At 38.2% G+C, this 23173-nt stretch overlaps 1 protein-coding gene across 3 annotated transcripts in view; it reads right to left on the bottom strand.

Moving 5' to 3' along the window:
• Nucleotides 1–23173, bottom strand: part of PIK3C3 (phosphatidylinositol 3-kinase catalytic subunit type 3) — a 126019-nt gene that overhangs the window by 21112 nt on the left and 81734 nt on the right. Inside the window, exons 22-24 of one of the 3 annotated variants that reach the window (XM_067530868.1) lie at nt 15655–15823; nt 9168–9258; nt 2460–2670 (exon numbers count right to left, since the gene is read on the bottom strand). In XM_067530868.1, coding sequence (XP_067386969.1) covers nt 2659–2670; nt 9168–9258; nt 15655–15823 — 272 coding nt within the window. In that variant the 3' untranslated portion in view covers nt 2460–2658. Of the gene's footprint in view, nt 1–2459; nt 2671–6877; nt 7015–9167; nt 9259–15654; nt 15824–23173 lie in introns of those variants that run through there. The other 2 variants (XM_067530867.1, XM_067530866.1) reach the window with 2 other exon arrangements.

Genomic DNA, 23173 nt, shown 5'->3' with positions numbered 1-23173 from the left:
CAGTGGCTATGGATCTTGCAGCCATGTCTGCTGATTCCAGGGCGGCCTGTAAACAGTTCTGAATAAAAGGTGCTCTTCTGAAATAAGGGACCTAAACTGTTATTTTTTCTCTTCGTGAAAAAATTCCATCAACTCCGAGAATTTGGTATAGTTATTGTGGTCATATTTTACCAGCTATGCTTCGTAGTTGGCGATTCTGAGGCGTAAAGTCGATGAGAAATAGACTATGTCCAAAGACATTGAGCCTTTACCAGGCTTTGTCATACAGTGTATTTTTGGGGTGTTGACTGCCCCGTTCATGGACTGCATCCACGGCCCAGGAATTTAGTGCAGGATGCAAGAATAGGAATTCTGTTCCCTTGCCGGGAAATAGTAATTTTTGTCAGACCTGTTGCAAGTTGGTGGAATCATTGCTGGGGTCTGCCAAATTGTTTTGACAGGTTCCATAATGGTGCTGTTCATGGACAAGGCGATCTTGGCTAAAGTGGCCATCTGTAGTTCATGCTGTGTTTCCTGGACCTCTTCCAAGGATATATTCAGAGAACTGGCAACTCTCTGATATAACTACTGAAATTGTTTAAAATTGTCACCCTCATGGGGAGGTGGAAGGGGAATAATGGTGTCATCAAGGGAAGTTGAGGGAAAATGTGCTGTTTGTGCCATCTCCTGGTCAGAGACCTGTTCTCTTTGGTTAAGTCCTCAGTGAATTCCGATGGTCCTGGTACAGAATGTGGGGTGAGTGTTGCATACTCATCTTGCATGGGCTGGAGGATTTGTGGTGTTGCAGTTGGTATTGTGTCCATGGATTCCAATAAGCCCACTGTGGTGAAAATGGCATCGGTGGCCACCATGGCTGCCCGTACCACTGTCCTTCTTTGGGTCCAGTATGATAAACTCTGTGAGATGGTGGATCAGGTCTGGTGGACATGTAGATTGGAGAAGACTGGTGAGAGGAATATATCTCTTTCTCAGGGATCAATGGAACTAAGTCTAACAAATAAAAATACATTAATTAGACTAGGCAAAAAGGTGCTGCTGGAGCTCCAACTTGAGCCAAAGGTGGAAGAGAAGGAACTGAGAGGAGGTTGGTCACATAGTGATGGATAACTGCCTAAAGGAGCATGAGATGGGGACCACACATGTGCAATCCAACCGGGTCACTGCTACTACAAATCTCCGATTATGAGTGCAAGGGTGCACAAACACCTAAAGTGGAGCACTCAGAGGGACATCACTCGAAGAAAAAGTGGAAGATCCAGAAAAAGGGATTACCTTGTCTGGAGTGTGGGGGAGGGGGAGTGGGGAAACTTTTTATATTTCTCAATCTAGTTTTAATTGTGTGGCATTCTGTGGGCAGAAGTGGGTCTTTAGAAGGGACAACAACTAGAGGTGGCATAGTGTGAGAGCGCTCCATGCAGAGGGTTGGGGAAGCATGAAGCAGGTGCTAGTCCCTGTGATTGTTTCCTTCTTAAATAGCGATGGAAGGAGAAGTTGGGAAGACCAGAGTCTAGAAAGATTAAGGCAGCTAGTCTTCAACTATGGTCTTTAGAGCTGTTTGTCCCATATTGCTATTATCAAATGCTGAGACTTCCTGCTAATTGTAATCAAGATGAGGAGTCTTAAGAGTGTTTCCAAGGCTGCATGTTTATTTTGGGCTGCAGGGGAGAGCATTGGGGGCACTACTCCAGTGTCGCTGATTCACCTGTCTGCTAGACGTTTCTATTCACTAAGATACATTTGTACTGAACTAAAACTAAAGGGGCAGCAAAAAAGGCTTTTTCCCTGAGCCTGAGGATGTTCACATCTCTGGCATGTACTAATATGTACATGGAAACAGAATATTTTAAAGTTGGAAAATGGTGAAAATTGTGTCTTGGAGAGATCTCATTCAACTTTCTGAAGTGCTACCAACAAAATACACAACGTTTAATTTTTTAATCTGACATTAAGCATGAGATGGTCCAATTGTGTTAGCATTAATTTGTTTGCAGAGATTTGAACCTGAAAAAGATGGTGACTGAAAATAAGTAAAAAGACAGGGCCTGATTTTCAGAAGTACTGTGCATTCACATCACCAGCAAAGTCACAGGAAGCTCTTGGTGCTTGAAGAATCAAGCCCATATACTTGTGTATTTGCTGTCAGGGCCTGTAATGGGGACATCCAACCTAATGGTCAGTCATGGCCACAGTTGGAAGTTATGTCAAAGGTCAAAGCCAGAGTCAATTGGGAGCCACATCAAGGATTAAGCCAGAATTGGAGTGAGAAGTCATGCCGAGGGTCAAGCTGCAGATACTCACAAGGAACGATAGATAACGAGTGGGAACCGGGCAAGGAAGCAGAAACTTGGTCTCAGGGGTCTGGTCAGCAGCAGGATTAGCAACTAGCTGCTCAGTCAAGGGGTGGGACAGGAACAGGAAACTGTATACCCAGTGGTATCCAATCAGTAGTCTGCTAGTTAACTGACCCAGCTGAGTCATTGGATGTAGCCTCTGGTGGGAGGGTATCAGCTGCAGTTCCCTCATCTGACCTTGTAGTGTGATGGCACAGAAGAAAAGGCTCTTGCTCAGCCATTCCACAGGCCTGGGTTCAAGACCTGTGGTACCTGATAATTCTCACATTTTCTTATCTTGGTAAACAGCGAAGGTCACAGTTTGGCACTATCTTCCTCTCTGAATAAAGAATGTGAAAGCATCTTCACAGATGAGGTGCACAGAAAGCCCTGCTCCACTCACTCCGTCCTGTGCCATAAACCATGTCACACAGGTGTAATCTATACTTATTTTACAGAAAGCTGTACATGACATGCTGCTATTTAAATTTTTTCTTCCCTATTCACATATTTCACAGCTATCAGACTGAAGTGATATCTGGACAATTTCTTTTCAGTTACATTTGAAGGTTGATTATAAAATTACATTCGGTCAGCTAGTCCCTTGAGATATAACACATGCTACTGGAAGGAAGATAATTCTTTGGAGAAATCAGCCTCAATTTTTAAAGAACTTGCCTTCCTGTCCAAACCTCAGTTTGCTGATATTTTCTTCTTTATGCTTTTGCCAGTGAGAAGGAAAATACCATGCAGGAGATGCTAAAGATGGTTTAGAGGGTCATAATTTTGAACCCCCAGTTTCTCAATTAAAGGGTAACTCCAGCTGCAATAAAATATTAATCTGAAAATAAATATTTTCCAGAAAAAAGTCACTTAAATTAATCAGCAGAATTTAAAAAAAAATATGGCAGGTGTTATTTCACTATTACTATAGTAAAACCAAAGACTGATTTTATTCCATGGAATCTGCTTTCATGCAGCTCCTTGTCAACTGACTGTCACATCCTGATTTGCACGAATAGGGGGAAAAAAAGGGGGAGGAGGGCATTGTTCACAGTTCATCTGCATATGCCTACAGGGAATACAGCAAATGCACCTTCCTAGTACATGTTCTGTTTATTTAAGGAAAGGTGGTGGTGAAGTTTTTAAAAATATCTACTAATTTAGGGTTGTTGGTTTTTTGTTTTTTTTTAAATAGACTCTTCTGAAGCTTTGGGGGGAGGACCTTAAAGAAGCATTTTTGGGTGAAGTCCTCACCTACAAACAAGTAATAAATAAGAGATGAGATTGCTGCTATCTCATACACTTGCACTGAATTCCAAGTGGTTTACTGAGGTCATATACACTATCCCACCTCCTCCCATATGCACTGAGAATGCATTCTTTATTAGCTCAATATGCAGAGTTTGCAGGTTAGACTTGAACCCATAGCCATCTGGCAGTGTGCCTTAACTTCTCAGACATCTGTCTGGTCACAAACACTCTTGCATAACAAAATCTTACCTTCCTCATTGTCCCTGCACTCTGAACATGTAATGTTCACTGGAAACAAAGAGCTGTAATATATTCACAGGCTCACCTCCACTAGCTTAAGCTAAAAGTAGAGTAATTTCAGATGTCTAAAGAAAAACATATTCCTTTGTCTTCTAGTCCCTGCCATCTCTAGCTATATAAATAGTATTGTTAGAGTAATTTACACCCCATTGATATTAACAGTATTATGGTTGTGACTACTGAAATTCTTCAGTTGCTATAGTGATCTAGCATGCTGAATTCTTCATTAAAATAATTAAAGTATATATTCCTCTTCAGTAAGCCTTTCTTGCTAAAAGATTATGAGCATCAGATTTTAAAAAATTGCATTATACTTCCCTTTACCCACACATATTTATAATATTTTAATCACAAAAATAAGTACAACAAAGTCATTCTTATTCCTAATCAAGTTTAAAAGAGGATTAAACATTATTTCCTTGCTGATTGTACTTCATTACTTCAGCCAACCCTGCAGTTAATCATGTGTTTCCTGTCTGAACGAGCCTGCTGGATCACTAGCTCATCATTAAAAGTATAGCGATTGTAAAACTGAGAACAACAGAATCTGAGTACTTACTCCAGTACTAAATGGAAAAATGGTGACTTTGAACTTCCATCTGCATTAACAGGCAGAGAGCTTTGTTGGATAAACAAAATGTTTTTTAATCTTCACCTCAATGTTCCATGAAAGTGATATTACAGCTGAAATGGCTATTGACTTTACTCAGACACCACAGGTAATTTAATTTTACAGGTCAGTCCAAAACGGATCTTTAGCTAATTTGAGTTTCTTGAAATATATATAGATTTTTGGTTTAAAGCTTTAAAAAAAATCAACCCAAAAGCTGAAAACATCTATTTAATTCTCTTACAACAAGGTACAGTATTATCTTATTAAATGACTTTGAACAAGCTTGTCACTCAACCTAAGAAAGGTAAAACAGCTAGTTCCTCTGTTATTAGTATTAAAAAAAACCCTCATAGCTGATGTCAGAAAAGCCATATAGGTATTTCAACAACAAAAATCTTGTCTTAAATCTAGCAATGATTTACCAGAGTTCTACAGGCTACCACAATAATGTTTCTGATGGTGAAAGATTTTTCATAAAGTCTTGCTAATAGTGTATAATTATTTTTCCATGAAGTAAAAATGAAGTTAACACACCAAGAGTATAGAATCTCTCCAAAAATCAAAGTCACTGTAGCTTTGGATAGAATTAGAGAGTTTTTGGTAGGTCATAAAGCCAGTTTCTGCCTTGAAGAGAGGTCATAGATTCAAATTTTCCTTATAGATGACAGGATCCTTTTATAAAATGGAATTTTTGCATGAAATCCAGTAGTGAATTCAAAGCGTAATTTTTTATCTGTAAGCATTAAAATCCAAGAGAAAGAAAGATTCTCTTGACTTCTAAAGAGAGTGTTTTGAAGCTACAGAAATTTGCTTGAAAAGACGAATGCTGACATACACGGGCAAAAGAAAAAACAAATAACCATGTAAGAAAAATGTGATGAATAAAGTAGTAATAACAAAATTGAACAAATAAATTAAATTTTAAAAAGGAGCATTTGTTATCCTTTTGAGCAATGGTTCACAACCTGGGAGGACCGGGACCCCCGGGGGCTGGGGAGGGGGGCAACAAAGATTACGGGGGGGGTCCATGAGGCTTCAGTAATATTGAGATCATTTAGCACCCCCGTCCCCAAGCTCTGTGCCAGCTGGGCATCTGGCTGGAGAGGAGCAGCCCTGGCTAACCTGCCAGAGCCCGCCTCCCTTACTCTCAGTCCATGAGAGATGGGAAGAGGTAGGGCCATAAAGAGCATGTGGCAGTGGCTGTGCCAGGGTAGGCTTAGCTTCCTACTCAGGTAAGAGTAATTCATTAATCATTATATGTATTTATAGGGGTTGTGTGTGTTTATGGCAGCTGGGGAGTGGGGAAGTGCGTGTTTTACCTAGTGTCAACTAGTGGGTCTTTCACTCAAAAAGGTTGGGAACCACTGCCTTGAGAATATCAAGAATGAATCCAGACAGTCTTACAGAACTGATGAATGTCTTGCTGTGCTGAGAAAACAAGACAACTTTAACATGCCTTGCTACCATATTTTTTTTTTGCATAACCAATAGCTTTAAGCACAGTATTTCCTCTCCCACTGCCCCCCAAACAGCAGCATTTCAAATGATGGAACTGACATGCATTTCTTTTAACTACTCATTATATAGGTTGCAGATATTGTTTCAGTTCTAGAATTTTACAGAAAGAGGCAGGACGAGGGATAAATCGCAGGACAATGCATTTTATGAAACATGTAGATGGCAACATATTAATAAGGAACAAGAATGCTGCATCCTAATTGGCAATGAACACTGGGAGACTCAGTTTGATAAAAACAGTGTCAGGAAGCTCAAGACAATGTCCAAGGCAAGAATGAATACTATTAAGTCAAGCAACAGTGAACTTCTGACAGAGATGAATGAGATTAAAATAAGTGGTATGTCAGGATCTGAAGGCTACAGATGAGAAAAAGATCAAGACTTTTGAAATCTGGTATGACTGCCAATTATATTTCTTGATGACTGTTTCAGAGAATCACAAAAAGAAAAAAAAAAAAAACCTTGCACCAGGAACACATAGGTCTTGAAAGCAGAACCTGACCCTATATAGTCCAGTCATAGGGAATTCACTGGGGATGTTGGACATCCAATATCAAGTCCCTGCTCTGCCCAATTCAGACCACTGGGCTACTGGCTATTCTGTGGCGAATGTCTTGTTTTTTTCCACAAAAAATTTCAAAAGGTCTTTTTTTTTTTTCCTGATATAGAACAAAAACATGTTCTAAAAGCTTGAAAGTTTTTGTGTAATGGAACTGTGGTTTTTTGGCCAGCCATACTGAAAAGAGATTGAACGACTTCCCTGATGTCAGAGAAGAAGCCTGCTGCAGAGGTGCTATTTAGAACACAAAGTCCAGTGACTTAATTAAAAATAAAAATCTTTCCTCTTTCAAAATGCAGTGAACTTTATTCTACTTTACAAAAATTCTTTGGATATTCTTGGTTATATTAAAACATGAGAAAGTGTCCATTTAAAAATAAAATTCTGATTCTCTGCATTCTGGAGAACACTCAACAGCCAATTCCGCTGATAGAAAACTGCTGTCGAGGAAGACAAATATGGAAAGTAAGTCCTTTTAACTTTCTTTCTATTGAATCTATACCCCTTAGAGTCTTGCTTACAACTAAGATAACAGATACTTTGATTTACAGTGGACATTATTAACAAGCCAACATTTACCTACACTACCACTAAAATGTTGACTTTTTAATGTCTGTTGTTAACAATAAATTTGAGAAGAATTCTTTAGATTGCTTCAAAGGGCTATAAACCAAGAGTAAAGAGCTGAAATTAAGAAAAGAAAATTTAGTCTGAATAGCAGGAGGAAACTTCTTGGTAGTGAAGTTGTGATGGGGCAGGGGAGAGGAAAAAGGCACAGAGCTATTCTGCTGACTCACCCTAGCAACCAAACCATTATACAAGCGGAGAGTGGTGTGGAGGAGAGAAGGCAGAGGAGAGGTGAAGGTCCTTCAGGGAGAATCCCTAGAAATAGCAAACTCAGGAGTAAGTTGAAGCTAAGGTTCATGTTTGCTGTTGAAAATAAAGGAAAAACTTAAACAGAGCGGGATGTCGTTGAGACCAAAAACATAGCATGATTTAAAGATGGACTGGACATTTATATGAACAGTAAGACTACTCCAAGTTAGAAGAATTAATGTAATTATTTTGAAAAGATAAGAAACATCATGCTTCGGAGATTAAACCATTTTAACTAGCAGGGTTTGATTAGCCTTAAGCTCGCTAGACGTAGGATGATACTATAGCGGTATAATATTGATCAGTGTGTATTGCTTATTCCGCATGGGGTCAAGTAGGTGAACACATGTAACTGGATTATTAAGTTTGTTATAAGGACCTGTTGTAACAGTGTGAGGCCTTATGGGAGTAGTAATGCTAAAGTTGGATTTCAATAAGAGTACAATAGGCCTAGAGAGACATCCCTACATCATAAACTCTGCACTCTCATTCTGAGACACAAACTAGTGACCACAAATGGGTATAGTACACCACAGGAAGGGACTTTTGGGGGGCTTTAGCGATTGGGTTTCTATGCAGTAAGTAGTAGTTAGAGCACATTTATATATAGGAATGATGAAACATATGATATAGTTTATTAATATTAATGACTATGGGACTGATTATGCTACTCAAAAGGCCACATATGGAGAATGGAAAGGTGACAATTTTGTCATGGTCACTGAAAGTGATCAAATATTGTTATGCATCTGAAAAGTTACAGAAAAGTGGGGTATAAAATATCTTGTTTAGTTCCCTATTTTCAGGCTCCACTCGGCTCCAGAACTGGTATCAACTGACACACAGCTTTCTTAAGCTCCACTTACTAATGATTCTTCATCCCTATGTAGGTCTTTTATTTTAGAATGTAAATATGAAATTTGATTAATTATCTCTACCACATTGGGTACATGGGATGTTTATCTGGATAAGTTTGTGCTGTCTAGTAATTTCAGATAGTCATACTATCTGTTTCTTTGTAAAGTTACAATTGAATATTTTCAATATTCAATCGAATATTATATCAATCCTTAAAGAAAAAGAAATGTTTCAGAGATAAATTTCTGTGTAGCCTACCTTAGGAAAGAACCCATGATAATCAATAATCAATTGACATAAGTGGAAAAATTCTAGTGCCATTATTTAACATAGATACAGGGGAGTAGGAGACTTTCATAGGGTGTCAGTTTCTCTCACATTTACCTACCAACAGGTTTCTTGCACCTTGCTCAGAAGTGTCTGGTATTTGTCACTATCACCCTGGATACTAGAGTAGATGAATCACAGATCTTATCCAGCATGGCAATTCCTACATTCTTATGAACATAACAGATTGTATATGCTGCATTGAAGTTCCATCCATTTATTGAGGTCAGTTAAACTATGAATGCCTCTAAGTGGTGAAACCCCCTCATTTGGGACACAACCAAACTGGATTATGGTGAGACAACTACAACATGTACAATAGCAAATACTTTTGTGTTTGCAGGTAAATATGCTAGATGACCTAAAAGGTACTTTCCATATCTAATTTCAGTGAATTGTCTGAGCTCCATCATTTTGGAAATGAGTAATCCAGGTCATAATTATACGTAGGTTTCCTTATCTGAACTACTTAAGAACCTCATGAAGTACACAATCTGTTTGATCTATCCAATAAATAAAGTTTTGCAGTTACCTTTTTTACAGTCTTGTCAGGTTCAAGAGCAATATCTGGAATGTTGGCATCCACCATGAGGGAGAACAAGTTCAAGATCAAGTTGGAATACCTAACAAGAAGAGGAGAAGAAGAAAGAAACGTTATGCAGACAATAATCTCCTGTGTTAGTCTTTTCCCCCATTTATATTATTTCTCACACCACATCATCATCTTGGTAATGCTCAAGAGAGATGATTTGTACATAACACATTAGTTGGGCTTGTATTGCTGTTGTGAATTCAATGGCCCTGCAGTTTGCTTTGTAGTGAAAAAATTAACATTTGTATCTTAAAATCTGGAGCATATAATCTTTTCTTTTTTTCCCCTCTAAACAACTAAAAATGTTGAGGAAAATATAGCTGGAGGTCTATGTAAAACAGATTATATTAGCAAATATTTCTGGAGTCAAGAACATTAATCTCTTTTGCACCTTTCTATTGCACCTGACACACAGAAGGGCACTAAATTAAAGAGACCCCATGTAATAGCTACAGTGATATTTACTTACATTGACATTCTTGAAATTATTAAAGTCTTTACAAATAAAAAAAGATTTCAATGATGTTACATGGGAGGTTGTGTAAACAGGATGACTATGTCCTTAACCACCTGGTTTAACCAAAATGAAGATTGCAGCTGCTCAGTGAAACTGTAATAACTTGGGCAAGTATGCTGCACATTTGAAACAAAAGGTTATTTATAGCCATTAAAAAGAAGTGACATTGTAGCTGTCAGAGTCTTCTAATTTTACACGTCAAGGTTGGAAGTACTTTGATTTTTTTTTTTTTTTTAAAAAGACCAACAGTTTGACATTGCAGGAAATTAACAGTAAGTCATTGTTTTAGAGGATAATTTCCAAGTTGTTCAGCAAACCAGAACCTTCCTTACTCTGTATTTAGAACTAGTTTTTTCCCTTTTTTGGGAAAAAAAACGTGAACCTACTCATTTTGGAAGATGCCTTTTATAAAAAGCATTTTAGGAGCTTAGGAAGTAATGGAAAGGGAATTCAAAACAGGACAAAATTGTTTTAGTACAGCTTCTGAATACAAACAAGACACTGATCATACTCATCACTGTGTAATTGTCTGATCATTTTAGCATCATAAAAAAGAAGAAAGGACGGCACTGATCTCCAAAGAAAACAATCAGATCATAAAGCCATATTTATTTTTTATGAACAAAACAGAACCCTCTTATTATTTGTCAAAATACTCATTAGTACTTTTTTTTTTTGGTCTCCATTGTGTGCAAACCTAAGAAGTTTGATTACATGAAGAGCTGATAATCACTGCCTACAGTTAAGGATGTCCAACACTTTCCACTATTAGACCTGTTTTATAAATGACTGAACTTTGCCAAAATTTAACCATTCCAGCTGAACTTTTCAGTGCTTATTGTCTGCCTCAAGCTGGCTTTTTCGGAGATGGGGGAGAGGGGGCTGAAGGGAGTGGAATTCCTTGGAAACTACTGAAACGACACTAGAGTAGTTACCTTGGTGCTAGCAATGTGTCTTTTGCAATCCCCATGAAAACGTGCCCATCTTTACCCACGTTATAAGTCTTTGAATTATCTCAGTTCCCACATGCTCAGCAGAAACATGTTAGAGTTCAGCAACTAAATTCCCTGAGGGTTCTCTACTGAATATGCTGCAGATAAGCACAGCAACACCAAAGTCCCCTTTTGTGAATCTAGCCATTCAACCAAAATATTCAGAGATTATATTTCAAGACCCCTTTCTGTACAGTACTGTTATTTTTGCCAGTTCTCTGTTTTCAGGAATCCGACCAATCATAGAATGCCATCTAAAATATCAGCTTTTTTTATTTCTAATATACATGTACTTTTAAAATGTGTGATATGTATATTATATGGATTGGATAATCTAATTTATTAATGTCCAATGTTTTAGAGAGATGCATGAGCCCCACGACTATTGTTATCTGCATACTAACATTTAAGAGTATTTTATAAACTCTCATTCCTCTTATATAGGCAGAAGCAAGAGTCTTTAATAAATCTCACGTTCATATTTCAAGTTGTTTTTACAGAAAAAAGTCTTGCCTTCTTTCTATCATAAATATATTTAAATAACCCTTCTGAATTAGTTGAAATCGCATCGAAAATTTGACACTTGTTTGTTTCTTCAACTATCCTTAACGTGTTTTATTTTTCCTAACCAGATTGTTTATACTTTAAAAGCTATAAGCTTTCTGCTCATTATTCATGCTGCTCTGTGCCGCTGCTTAGCCAAACTAGACTTTTTGCCTTTCTGCCTATTTGGATTTTACTGGCATAAATTTCAATTGCAGCCCTCCAACTGTTTCTGAATTTCCCACTTCTATGCATTTGATTTCAAATACATCATAAAAACCACTATAAAAACTCTTAGACAATTTCAGATTCCATCAGTGTCAGCTTTCCTAAAGATCAAGGTTGTTGTATTACTTCTCTTGCTTTGCTCTTATGAGTATTTCAGATCAAATCATATTGTTAACATTGCATCCTAAATGCTCCTCAACTTTAATCTTATAACTTATTATTGGCTCCTTTCCCAACTGGAGTACTAAATCAGCTGAACCTTTAGGCCCTTCAATAAACCATGCAAGAATGCTGTACTCCATTAGCTAATGTCAGGTCATATGTACCTCCACTTAGTTTTATTCCTAACAATATGGGGATAGGGCTGAAAAATGTGAGAATCCCTACTATCATTTAAAGCCCTGATTTTCTTGGCCTTCAACTCCTGCAAACCAAGGGATTACACACAGGGAACACATTGGCCTGAAGTCTGATATCCCTGAGACCAAAATAGAATGAGTAACAATTTTAAAAAGTCCAGTATCTTGGAAATCACCAGGGACATTTACAACTTTTTTATTATGTACACTCTTTGTTTCCACTCCTGGCAAGATGAGTCATTAAGTAGACCCTGATCACTGCATCACTCCGATTACCATTTTACATTTTTTTCCTTCACTTTTCTGCTTCTCATGCTACGATATAGTGAGTTGGATCCAGCAATGCAAGTGCTCCAAACAAAACAATCTTTAAAACTGTTTCCAAGCTTTCAGTCTGTAAAGCACAAATCATTGCTTCTAGCTATGAGAAATAATTCGGTTGCAAACAAAACAAAACAAAACAAAAAAACAACACCCCACATCACCACTGAGGTAGAAGGAAATTATAAATTCCATTGAGGCCCACTCAATTTTAAGTTCTGATCTCTCTCAACTTCTCAGGACTAATCACACTTGTGGATCAATACAAAACACTTTCAGGACCAGTACAAGAACTTTTCAAGCATTGGTCCTGGATTCATGGTCAGGAAAAAGAGTCTGAATTTATGTCAGACTGTTTACTCAGAAAGCACCAATCAATGAAAAAAAATCCCAAATACAAAGCAAAACACATTTTCATGAAAGACATTTAGGTTTTCTCCAAGACTTCTTTTGCTTCCTTTCTCAAACAATCAGATATTGCCTGTCCAGAGATATGTAATCCGGAATCTATGGTGTCTCTCCAAACTGTTCTCTTAATCACTGCTAACAAATGCTAACTAGACGTTTTTCCTATGAGCAGCAAAACTGTTATCTTACATTACTCCTCTCTCTGTGTGGCTAAGTCAAGAGTTTTCCATGCTTTCTCATCAAGGCCCTGATTCAACAGGTATTCAACTGTGTGCTTAAGTACCTTGTTAAATCACAGCGCACATCCCTGTCTCTGACAAGCCCCTAGTTCACCATTTCCCTTCTACATTAGAATAATAAGCTTATGAAAGGGTGAACAGAAATCTAATTGCTCCATGAATAATCTGAAACAAAAAAAACCCGATCACAAATATAACAACACAAAACAAAAAGCTTGAAAGGCATTTCTCCTCAGCAAGGCCAACAAAACGAAACTGGAGATCATAAACCAAGCATCTTTAGAGATGAACCACAGAGAGAGAAGGAAATTTTGCAAAAGGCAATGGCAGGAACTTTTTATTAATATACAGTAGAACCTCAGAGTTATGAAGACCTCGGGAATGGAGGTTGTTCCTAACTCTGAAATGTTCATAACTCTTTACAAAATGTTGTGGCTGTTCTTTCAGAAGTTTACAATTGAACATTAACTTAATCCAGTTTTGAAGCTTCACTATGCAGAAGAAAAATGCTGCTTTTCACCATCTTAATTTAAATGAAACAAACATAGAAACAGTTCCTTACCTTGTCAACTTTTTTTAAAAAACTTTTCCTTCATTTTTTTAGTAGTTTATCTTTAACACAGTACCATACTATTTTTTTTTTTTTTTTTTTTTTTTTTTTTTTTTTTTTTTTTTTTTTTTTTGGGGGGTGGTTTGCTGCTGCCTGATTGCATACTTCTGGTTCCAAAAGAGGTGTGTGGTTGACTGGTCAGGTCATAACACTGGTGTTTGTAACTCTGAGGTTCTACGGTAACAGCATGATGTCTGTTTCTTTTTCCAGACTTCCTGGACAAATGTTATACGCTGATGAGATGCAGAATGCGCAGTTTCAGGGGCTTTGTTTTTCTTTTGGTGAAGTTTTGAGTGAATGGAAATGAAAATTAGACTTGAAATATAAAACTTGCTTCAACCTGTACTATTGGCTAAAATGTGAAAAATAGGATAAATAACCTGATTTATATATTTTCCACAACTGTCTGGGTATCAAACACAGTTTTAAGCCAGTGTGCACAACAGCCAAGCCCTCCATTCTCTAATCCTTCAGCTTTCTCAATAAGTACGCTAGAGGTTTTTCTTTGAGCCACAGATGCTCAGAATGTGCTATTAAGATCCATATAGTCCGTATGCCTTTCAAAGAGAGAGCCTAAGAACTTCTACAAACATGACAGATTTATCTAGAACAGCAAATTCATATTTTGTATTTATACAAATAAAAATCTTTCACATTAAACTCTACATACACTGAAAAAATAAATTATTTTTAAATACAACTACAAGCCCAGGGATTTCAACGGATAACTTAAAATGTTAATTTTGCATCAAAATTACTCAATCAGTGCACACCATACTACTATGTATGTCCTCCATTGCCAATCATTGTGTTAAGTAGGTAATTCAATGGATAATCTTACAGAAATTTTAAAGCTTTTCCCATTGAAATAGTGAACATCACCTTACATCTCTTTAAAGCATCTATGGAACCATAGGAAATGAGTAATTTTGTATAATAAATTCAGTTCTCAAACAATTTTGACTGATACTTTGCATGCAGAGTATACAGGCTAATCCCTTTGTGATAATTCTCAGGAGTGAGGGGAGTTATTGTGGCTGCTGATTAATAACTTGTCTTTGTTTTCTCATTCTGCTGAAGTGCTGCTAATCCATTATCAATGACAGTTTATAAAGGCAGTTACTTTTTTTTCCTCCTTTCAATAAGACAGAACACCTTTTACATTTCTTCAGCAATCATTTCACATTATCTTGTCTGCCGCTGTTCTAAGATCACCATTGTTCAATATATTTTTTTCTCTGGGCTTTGAAGTGTTTTATACTAGACGGTCCAGATATTGAAGTGGAATTTTTATATCTCCATGGAAGACTTCCTGAACCAGTTGGCAAACAAACAGAGAATCCGTTCACCTGTTCACTGTTGCAATGAGACTGGAAGGCAAATCTGAGCCATTCTGTCACCCAAAGGGCAAACAAAGAAATATATTTCAAATTAATTTTGTTGGGCATGGTAAAAGGTGCTTAACAATGGAAAACAAAAAAGTCTTATTTGTCCAAAAGACAGGCAATGGCAATGCAAGCTTCTCCTATGCTGTTCCTGAACACTGAATGAAGACATTGAATCTAGTGGTGCCTGGGTAGTGTGGTAGTTTAGTCTCTATGCCTGTTCCATCTTTCGTCTCTGTTGACATTCTTTTTGACGTGTCTGCTATTGCCAAACTTTGACAGTAGATTCTAAAATGGAATTATTCTGCAGGAACAGGACTAAGATCACCCAGCTCTGCTCACGTAGGCCGTTGAGCAGCCAACAGAGGGAATATGTGTTTAGCTGTTACTATACTGAATTTGGGAGCAGTAATCTAGAATTGAATTACTCTAATTCATAACCGATAACCTGAGACACGCATTTCCCTAATGAGAATATATTCCAAAATTAGTAAAGCAACAGAAGAACACAGCACCTGAACACATTATCAATCATTTACCACCTTGCAGGAGTGTTGCAAAGCTGAATTAATGTTTGCAAAGTAATTTGAGATCTTTGGACAGAAGATACATTATTAATGCCTAATGCTACAGAAAGGTAGTCAGGGCCAAAAGTGTGATTAGAACTCAAGAGTTCCCATCTGTCTCTCTTCTTTATAGCATCATGAACATCAACAGGAGTGTTTACAAGTTTTCATGGTTGGGAGAGAAAAAAGCAACCCCCCCCCCCCCCCCCCCCCCGCACCGTTGATTAAGTAATTGTTAACACAGAAATATTGTTGCTACCTGCGAAGATGCAGAAAGGCTGTATAACACTGTTTACGGAACTCCTGGTACTGCTCACTCTGAGTGCCTCCCATACCTTCCACCATTTCCTTATTCAGCTTCATTGGAGGAGGCAAGGGCTTAGGGTCACGACCCAGAATGTAACCAAAATCGATGTGAAACAGTTTACCTGTATTAGGAGAAAATGCAAATGTGTAATTTTATTTTCTACCTTTAAACGTAATACAGAAAAAAAAAAAACAGCTCTTGATGCTGGGCCTGAAAATCAATCAGCTTACTCTCCAGCAGATATTAACTGGACCACACTCAAAAGTTTTATCTAAGTATCTTCTGTAGTGCCCATCACTGTAGACTCTAAGCATTCAGCTTTTGATTTTCTCAATTCCAAATGTTTGTATGAGCTAAAAGCTGGTCTCCAAGGTCCATTTGGTTATTGGTATTTTTGCCAAGGTTTCTAGTGTGTGTACCACTTGAGGTTGTGCCATGTGGACATTTGTCCCCGGATAACTGAACTGAGACTGAACAATTTTACATAGGCCATTAAACAGATATCAGATGGTAATTTAAAAAAAAACCTCTGAGGATTAGTTATTATGTATTGCAAAACTGTATATTTACTAAATGAAAATATAAATGTTGAAAAATGCAAAATAATACACATTGGAAAATAATCCCAACTATACATATAAAATGATGGGGTTCACATTAGCTGTTACCACTCAAGAAAGAGATCTTGCAATCATTGTGGATAGTTCTCTGAAAACATCCACTAAGTGTGCGGCAGCAGTCAAAAAAGCTAACAGAATGTTACGAACCATTAGGAAAGCGATATGTGATAAGATAGAAAATATCATATTGACGCTTTGTAAATACATGATATGCCCACATCCTGAATACTGAGTGCAGATGTGGTCGCCTCATCTAAAAAAAAAATGTATTAGAATAGGAAAAGGTACAGAAAAGAGCAACAAAAATAATTGGGGGTATAGAAATGCTTCCATATGAGGAGAGATTAGTAAAATAGGCTTTTCATCTTGGAAAAGAGATGACTAAGGGGGGATATGATAGAGATCTATAAAATCATGACTGATGTGGAGAAAGTAAATAAGGAAGTGTTATTTACTCCTTCTCATAACACAAGAAGTAGGGATCACAAAATGAAATTAATAGGCAGCAGCTTTAAAATGAACAAAAGGAAGTATTTCTTCACACAATGCACAGTCAACCTCCTAAGCCTGGAGGTAAGTGGGACACCAAGAGGAAGCAGAAGGAGGAGGGTGCAACAGGGGAGGCCTCCGGAATTGCACCAAGAAAGTAGGGCAATCGGCTAGTTATCTCAAATGCCTGTACACAAATGCAAGAAGCCTGGGAAACAAGCAGGAGGAATTGGAAGTCCTGGCACAGTCAAGAAACTATGATATGATTGGAATAACTGAGACTTGGTGGGGTAACTCACACGAATAGAGCATTGTCATGGATGGGTATAAATTGTTCAGGAAGGACAGGCAGGGGCGAAAGGGTGGAGGAGTCGCGCTGTATGTAAGAGAGCAATATGATTGCTCTGAGCTCCAGTATGAAACTGGAGATAAGTCAGTTGAGTGTCTCTGGGTTAAGGTTAGAACCAAGAACAATAAGGGTGATGTTGTGGTGATGTTATAGACCACCAGACCAGGACGACAAGGTAGATGAGGCTTTCTTCAGTCAACTAGGGAAAGTTTCCAGTTCACAGAACCTGATTCTCTTGGAGGACTTCAATCACCCTGACATCTGCTGGAAGAGCAATACAGCAGAGCACATACAATCAAGGAAATTTTTGGAGTGTGTTGCGGACAACTTCCTGGTGCAAATGCTGGAGCAACCAACTAGGGGCTGTGCTCCTCTTGACCTGCTGCTCACAAACAGGGAAGATTTGGTAGGGGAAGTTGAAGTGGGTGGCAACCTGGGCAGCAGTGACCATGAGATGGTAGAGTTCAGGATCCTGACAAAAGGAAGAAAGGAGAACAGCAGGATATGGACTATGGATAAACTTTGATTCCCTCAGGGAGCTGATGGGCAGAATCCTCTGGGAGGCTAATATGAGGGGGAAAGGAATCCAAGAGAGCTGACTGTATTTTAAAGAGATACAGGTTAGTCCTGCTTTGAGCAGGGGGTTGGACTAGATCACCCCCTGAGGTCCCTTCCAACTCTAGTATTCTATGATTCTATTAACTCCTTGCCAGAGGATGTTGTGAAGATCGAGACTGTAATGGGGTTCAAAAGAGAACTAGATAAGTTCATGGAGGATAGGTCCATCAATGCCTTTCAGTCAGGATGGGCTGGGATTGCTGTTTGCCAGAGGCTGGGAATGGATGACAGGGGATGGATCACTTGATGATTACCTGTTCTGTTCATTCCCTCTGAAGCACCTGACATTTGCCACTGTTGGAAGACAGGATACTGGGCTAGACGGACCATTGATCTGACCCAGTATGTCCATTTTTATGTACTCGTAATATAGACATTATATGCTTTTAGTTCTACCACTGCGTTGCTCACTCTCGCACTGCAGAGTATTGTTTTAACAACACAGCATTGTGATTTCTGGGAGGAGGATAAAAATCACAAGCAACAGTATGAAATAGAAGATTCAGATCCCACTTAAAGTCACTGGCCACCAAAGTGTTTTGAAGCTGTTGTAAAGTAAATTCTCCGGCAGGTGGTTTGAATGTCGTTAAACTTATGTATATAATTAACACTGTTCACTTTTAAAAGCTCCAAAGTTTAGTGCAGGGGTCCCCAAACTTTCAGCTGCCAGGGCTGCATCACTCAATTTTGTTCTTATGGTGGGCCAGAGTGGCTCCTTCTGGCCACGGCGCTGGGCCTATGGCAGGTGGCAGGGGCGGGAGAAGGGCTGGGAGGGGGAGTGGGGGCTGCGCAGTGCTGCTCGGGGCTGGGAGTAGCTCCTGGTCAGGGCGCTGGGCCCATATGGAAGAGGGGTGGGGAGAAGGGATGGAGACGGGGGGCGGAGGGAAATGAAGACGTGGCACACCACTTGTGAAAGGTTGCTGACCCCCGTGTTATGTTATGAAGGGCCGCACGTAATTGTAATACCACTGGATTCAGCGGGCTGATCAAAATGTGTCAGCGGGTCGGATGCAGCCTGCGGGCTGTAGTTTGGGGACCCCTGGTTTAGTGTTATGATTCTTACTTTCAAAGTATATTTCAGAAGCTCATCTAAGAGTCCATTTAGTAATTTACTTTTCTTTATAGTAAAATGCAGGGATTATCTTATCTTGATTATTACCCAAGTGACTTTCCTTCCAAGATCACTAGAGACCTAGGCTGATCAGTTCCAGTTTGAAAAGTCTGTATGGCCCTGATCCAGTAAAGACCTTGAGATGCAGGCAAACCTGCTTAGATTAAAAGCAATAGACAACTCACTTGTCTGTGAACCTTGGAGGAATGTCAAGACACATTGTAATATGCAAATCAATCTACTTGTATAATGTAACTGAATTGTTAAGTTTCACTATATCCCATTGCTTCTTTGCTATTATGCATGCACTGTAGTAAATAACCCTGGATCAGAAGAAATACTGCTGTTATATAGCCACTTGTCTATGAACCTGTTGGTTGCCAATGTTATTGTATTCACTTGTTAGAACAGAACAAAGGAAGATGTCACACTGCATTTACATGGCCCATGCCCCATTAATGACATTTACACTAAATTTACCTGTGGTTGCAATCAGTATACTTAATCTGGAACAATAATGTGTGTTAGTGTTTAGTTGTGAACTCATTTGGTGTGTAAAACTGCATGGAAGCTAAATGGTTTTGGCTATCTCATTGTTCCTGTTTATCTACACCCATCTGTCTAAAGCTGCTCAGCAAGAAAGAACCTTAACTTCAAAGCACGGGACATTGTGTGCTCAACAAAGGGGAATCTACAGACCCATGCTGTGCTACAAGCACTTGGCGGCTGTTTTCAACTATAAATACTGGAGCTTGGGAACGATCCTGCCATCTCTGATCTTTTCAGTTGCTCTCAGGGGGCTTCCCAGATATAAAGCAGAGTTCCCCAATTCCATTTCGGGAGAACCCTGAGAGAATTTATTAAAAGATTATGAGATGGGCAGATTGCTACATCTCTGCTTTTATTTTGAACCTACAAACCCTAATTCACCTGTAATGTATTTTATCTGCTTTAACCTTGCTATAACTCTCATTACTTTTTTCTAATTAATAAATCTTTAGTTGTAGTTTACTAAAGGATTGGCTACAGCGATGTCTTTGGTAAGATCTGGAGCATATTCAGACCTGAGATAAGAGACTGGCTCTTCGGGGCTGGAAGTAACCTAATGTGTGGTGAATTTTGGTTTTAATAACTTTTCAACATGAAGTCCAGTCTGTCTGGGTGGCAAAGTAGGAGTTGGAGAGCCTAAACGGGACTGTTGGTGGCTCAAGGGTGAAATGAATATAGTGATCCATGAGTACATTTTTGTTACTGGCTTGGTGAAATCTAACAATAGAATACACCACCAGTCTGGGATGTCTGTCCTGATTGCCGATAGTCTGATCTGAATTTGGCGCTTTTAGCTATGAGCCACTCCAGGCACCATGACAAACATATTAACACCTGTGGCTGTAAGAACAGCATACGTCTCTGCAAGACCAGGGCCTCTGAAAATTTAGAATTCTATTCACACATTAATATGAACAGCATTGTCTGGTGTCCATTGTCAATGTGCTTTTAACGGCTTACAGCCATATGCAAACTATCTCACATGGTACGATCAATGCTTACAACTCTCAACTTCATTTTGGGAAGTGTGTGTTGCCAATAAAGTGCAAATAATAACAGATAGTTAACATTTAAAAATCATCAGAAGGCTTGTAAACAGCTACAAATGAAAAGTTATTCAGTAACCCCTCAGACAGACAGAAGAAATTCTAATTCTTCTCATTAATCTCTAGGAGGCCCGCTGTATTTGTCATCTTATTTGCTAAGTAACCTACATCAATCACGCATTAGAAAAAAGGTATTCTAGCAAAATATTTTTGAAAAAACTCCCTGTTTTGTACAAGCAATAGATCTACTCCATGTTTCAATGAAAAAGTGAACACATTTTTTATGATTTTTTTTCAAACTACCTCTGATGACACTGAACCCACATTACAGAAAAGCAACGATTAACGGACTAGAGAAACTTGATTTGTAAGAAACCATTAGAAGAACAATATATATGAGAGAGTTTGGCTAAAGTGATGGCTAAAGCAGAACGAAGGGCGACTAACCTTTTGAAGCAAGCACTAAGGGGAGGGGAAAGGAATCATTTAGGGTGGTCCGAGGAGGTCCAAATCTTGAAAATGTAAGCAGAATATGAGGAAGGTTTTCTACAGAAATCTATTAGCCAGAAGAATAGTTTCTCAGTGGAAAAAGTGGAAGGTCCATCATTAAAACAATTTAAACTTGAACAAAAACAGCAAAAGAGGATGAACTCTATGGCACAGACAGAAGATCTTAAAACCACATAAATTCAAGATGTATGAAATCATACCAGGTGTCTTTCAATTTGCACCACATACAGTACATAACATACTCTGAATATACATCTAGAAAGCCTTACTTCAATATTATATATCGCCAAGGTTGTTTTTAATAGGGTCTCAAGCTAGGCTCCAGAGTCCATATTTATTAATCTAAAAAGTACCCCATTTTGACAGCTCCTAGGTGACCACTTTTAAAAATCAGATCTACTAATATTTTCCAAAAGCCATGCATCCAAGCACATTTTACTGAATACTTTATCACTGGCTGAGTGATCCTGATACCTGTTGTGAACCTGGACTATAATTTTAAAATGGTCAGCTTTCAGAGACACCACAAAGATGCTTAATTAGTTTACAAAATAATCAGTAATTGGCACAACACAATCATTAAATTCTTCAGACGTAAGGAGAACGTGCTCAAAAAATTCTTTTGACAATTTGAAAGACTCAAAGTGAATCACCAGTGAAGTGAAGAACTTTTTAAAGTTATTTTTTATAAATTTAGTTATTAAAGAAGTAGCCTTTGATATATACCAAAGTTATAACATATGTTTAACTAAGAAGTTTGGGATGTTCTTTCTGTTCATTTATTCAAATCTGTCACCTTGAAGAGTCAAGAGACAATGTGTGGATAAAACAAAAAGAAACTCGTGACTAATTTAATATTTTTGTATTTAATATATACATGGAATAAGAGATACTAATTAATATATTTGCATAGGTAACTAAGATGTTTCTAAAAAATGTAGTTCAAACCACATTAACATTTTAACAGCTGACACTGCGGGTTTTTATAAATTAATGATACATATACAATTGACTTTTAATAAACAATCTGTTTTCAGGACTGAACCATGAAAGATAATGTTTAAACAATTAACATCCCCTGGCACCTCTCTATTGTTTTAATCTCCCAAACTACACTTCACAATGCACTAGTGATCAGCCCACAGCTCTGATAATAAAGTGTCGGAGTCCTCATGAATAAAAAAATTCTGAACCACAGATGAGATCAAACAAGTTACACCTGTATAATGGAATGGAGAATTAGGCCCAAGACACTGCTGACATATCTGATTCAAGCCCTTATTAGAGAGACAGGATATTCACTACATGGACACTTGGTTTGGTCCACTGTGGTCATTGTTAAGCTTCCTATAAAGGATATTTCTTTTCTGTGCTCTCTGTAGAATGCAATCTACACATAAGTAGGTGGAGAAGACTAAGTAGCCTGTTTTGCTCAATGAAATGAATTGGGTAGAGTATTTTTAAATGAGGTCCTGAAACCCCTTCCATAACATTAAATACATTAAGACCTATCTTAATGACCATCCAATGTCCAAAAGCAACACACTGCCCAATGGGGGAGCGAGCAGTCTAACTTTAAAAAGCAGTGACAATGTCATAAGTAATTATTACTGGGGATCAGGAATTAGGATTTTGGGGTTCTATAGCAGATTCTACCACCAACTTGCTTTGTGAATTTGAAGAAACATCTCATCAACCAGGTCATCTCAAAGATATTAACAATCATCCAGCTTCAACCAGATCAGTGGATGATAGAAGTTGCAAAGTATTTAAGGCTGGAAAAAAAATTGTACTTGGAAACCTTGCAAGATACTTTAAAGAAATGGCATAAACTAGATGTATCTTACTGAAAATGGTATCACAGTTTAGTACATTTCTCATTCTTATTTTACCCCTGATGTGCATATCAAACAAACAGAAGGGAAAGTCTAGGGTAGCATTTGATTAAAATAAAAAGGTTGGAATGTTATGATAATCTTAGCTTCCAGTTTAACTTTAAAATCTACTATTTCAGCAAAAGAACCATTGTTCCATTTAAAATTAACAACACTCAGTCGCTTATCCACCTGGACTTCCTGCAACCTTCAGTACATCAACCTCCATGGACCTCTCTGCCACATAGTCTCCCACTCTCGTCTTTCTCATCCCTCACTTCAGTAAATTCCTTCCACTCTGTTCT

Source organism: Emydura macquarii, unplaced genomic scaffold (genome assembly GCF_026122565.2).
Source record: "Emydura macquarii macquarii isolate MOO-44397 ecotype Brisbane River unplaced genomic scaffold, CSIRO-AGI_Emac_v2 contig_3114, whole genome shotgun sequence".
Taxonomy (NCBI): domain Eukaryota; kingdom Metazoa; phylum Chordata; order Testudines; family Chelidae; genus Emydura; species Emydura macquarii.
The sequence above is the reverse complement of the archived record's forward strand: the minus strand, read 5'-3'. Positions and strand labels throughout refer to the sequence as shown.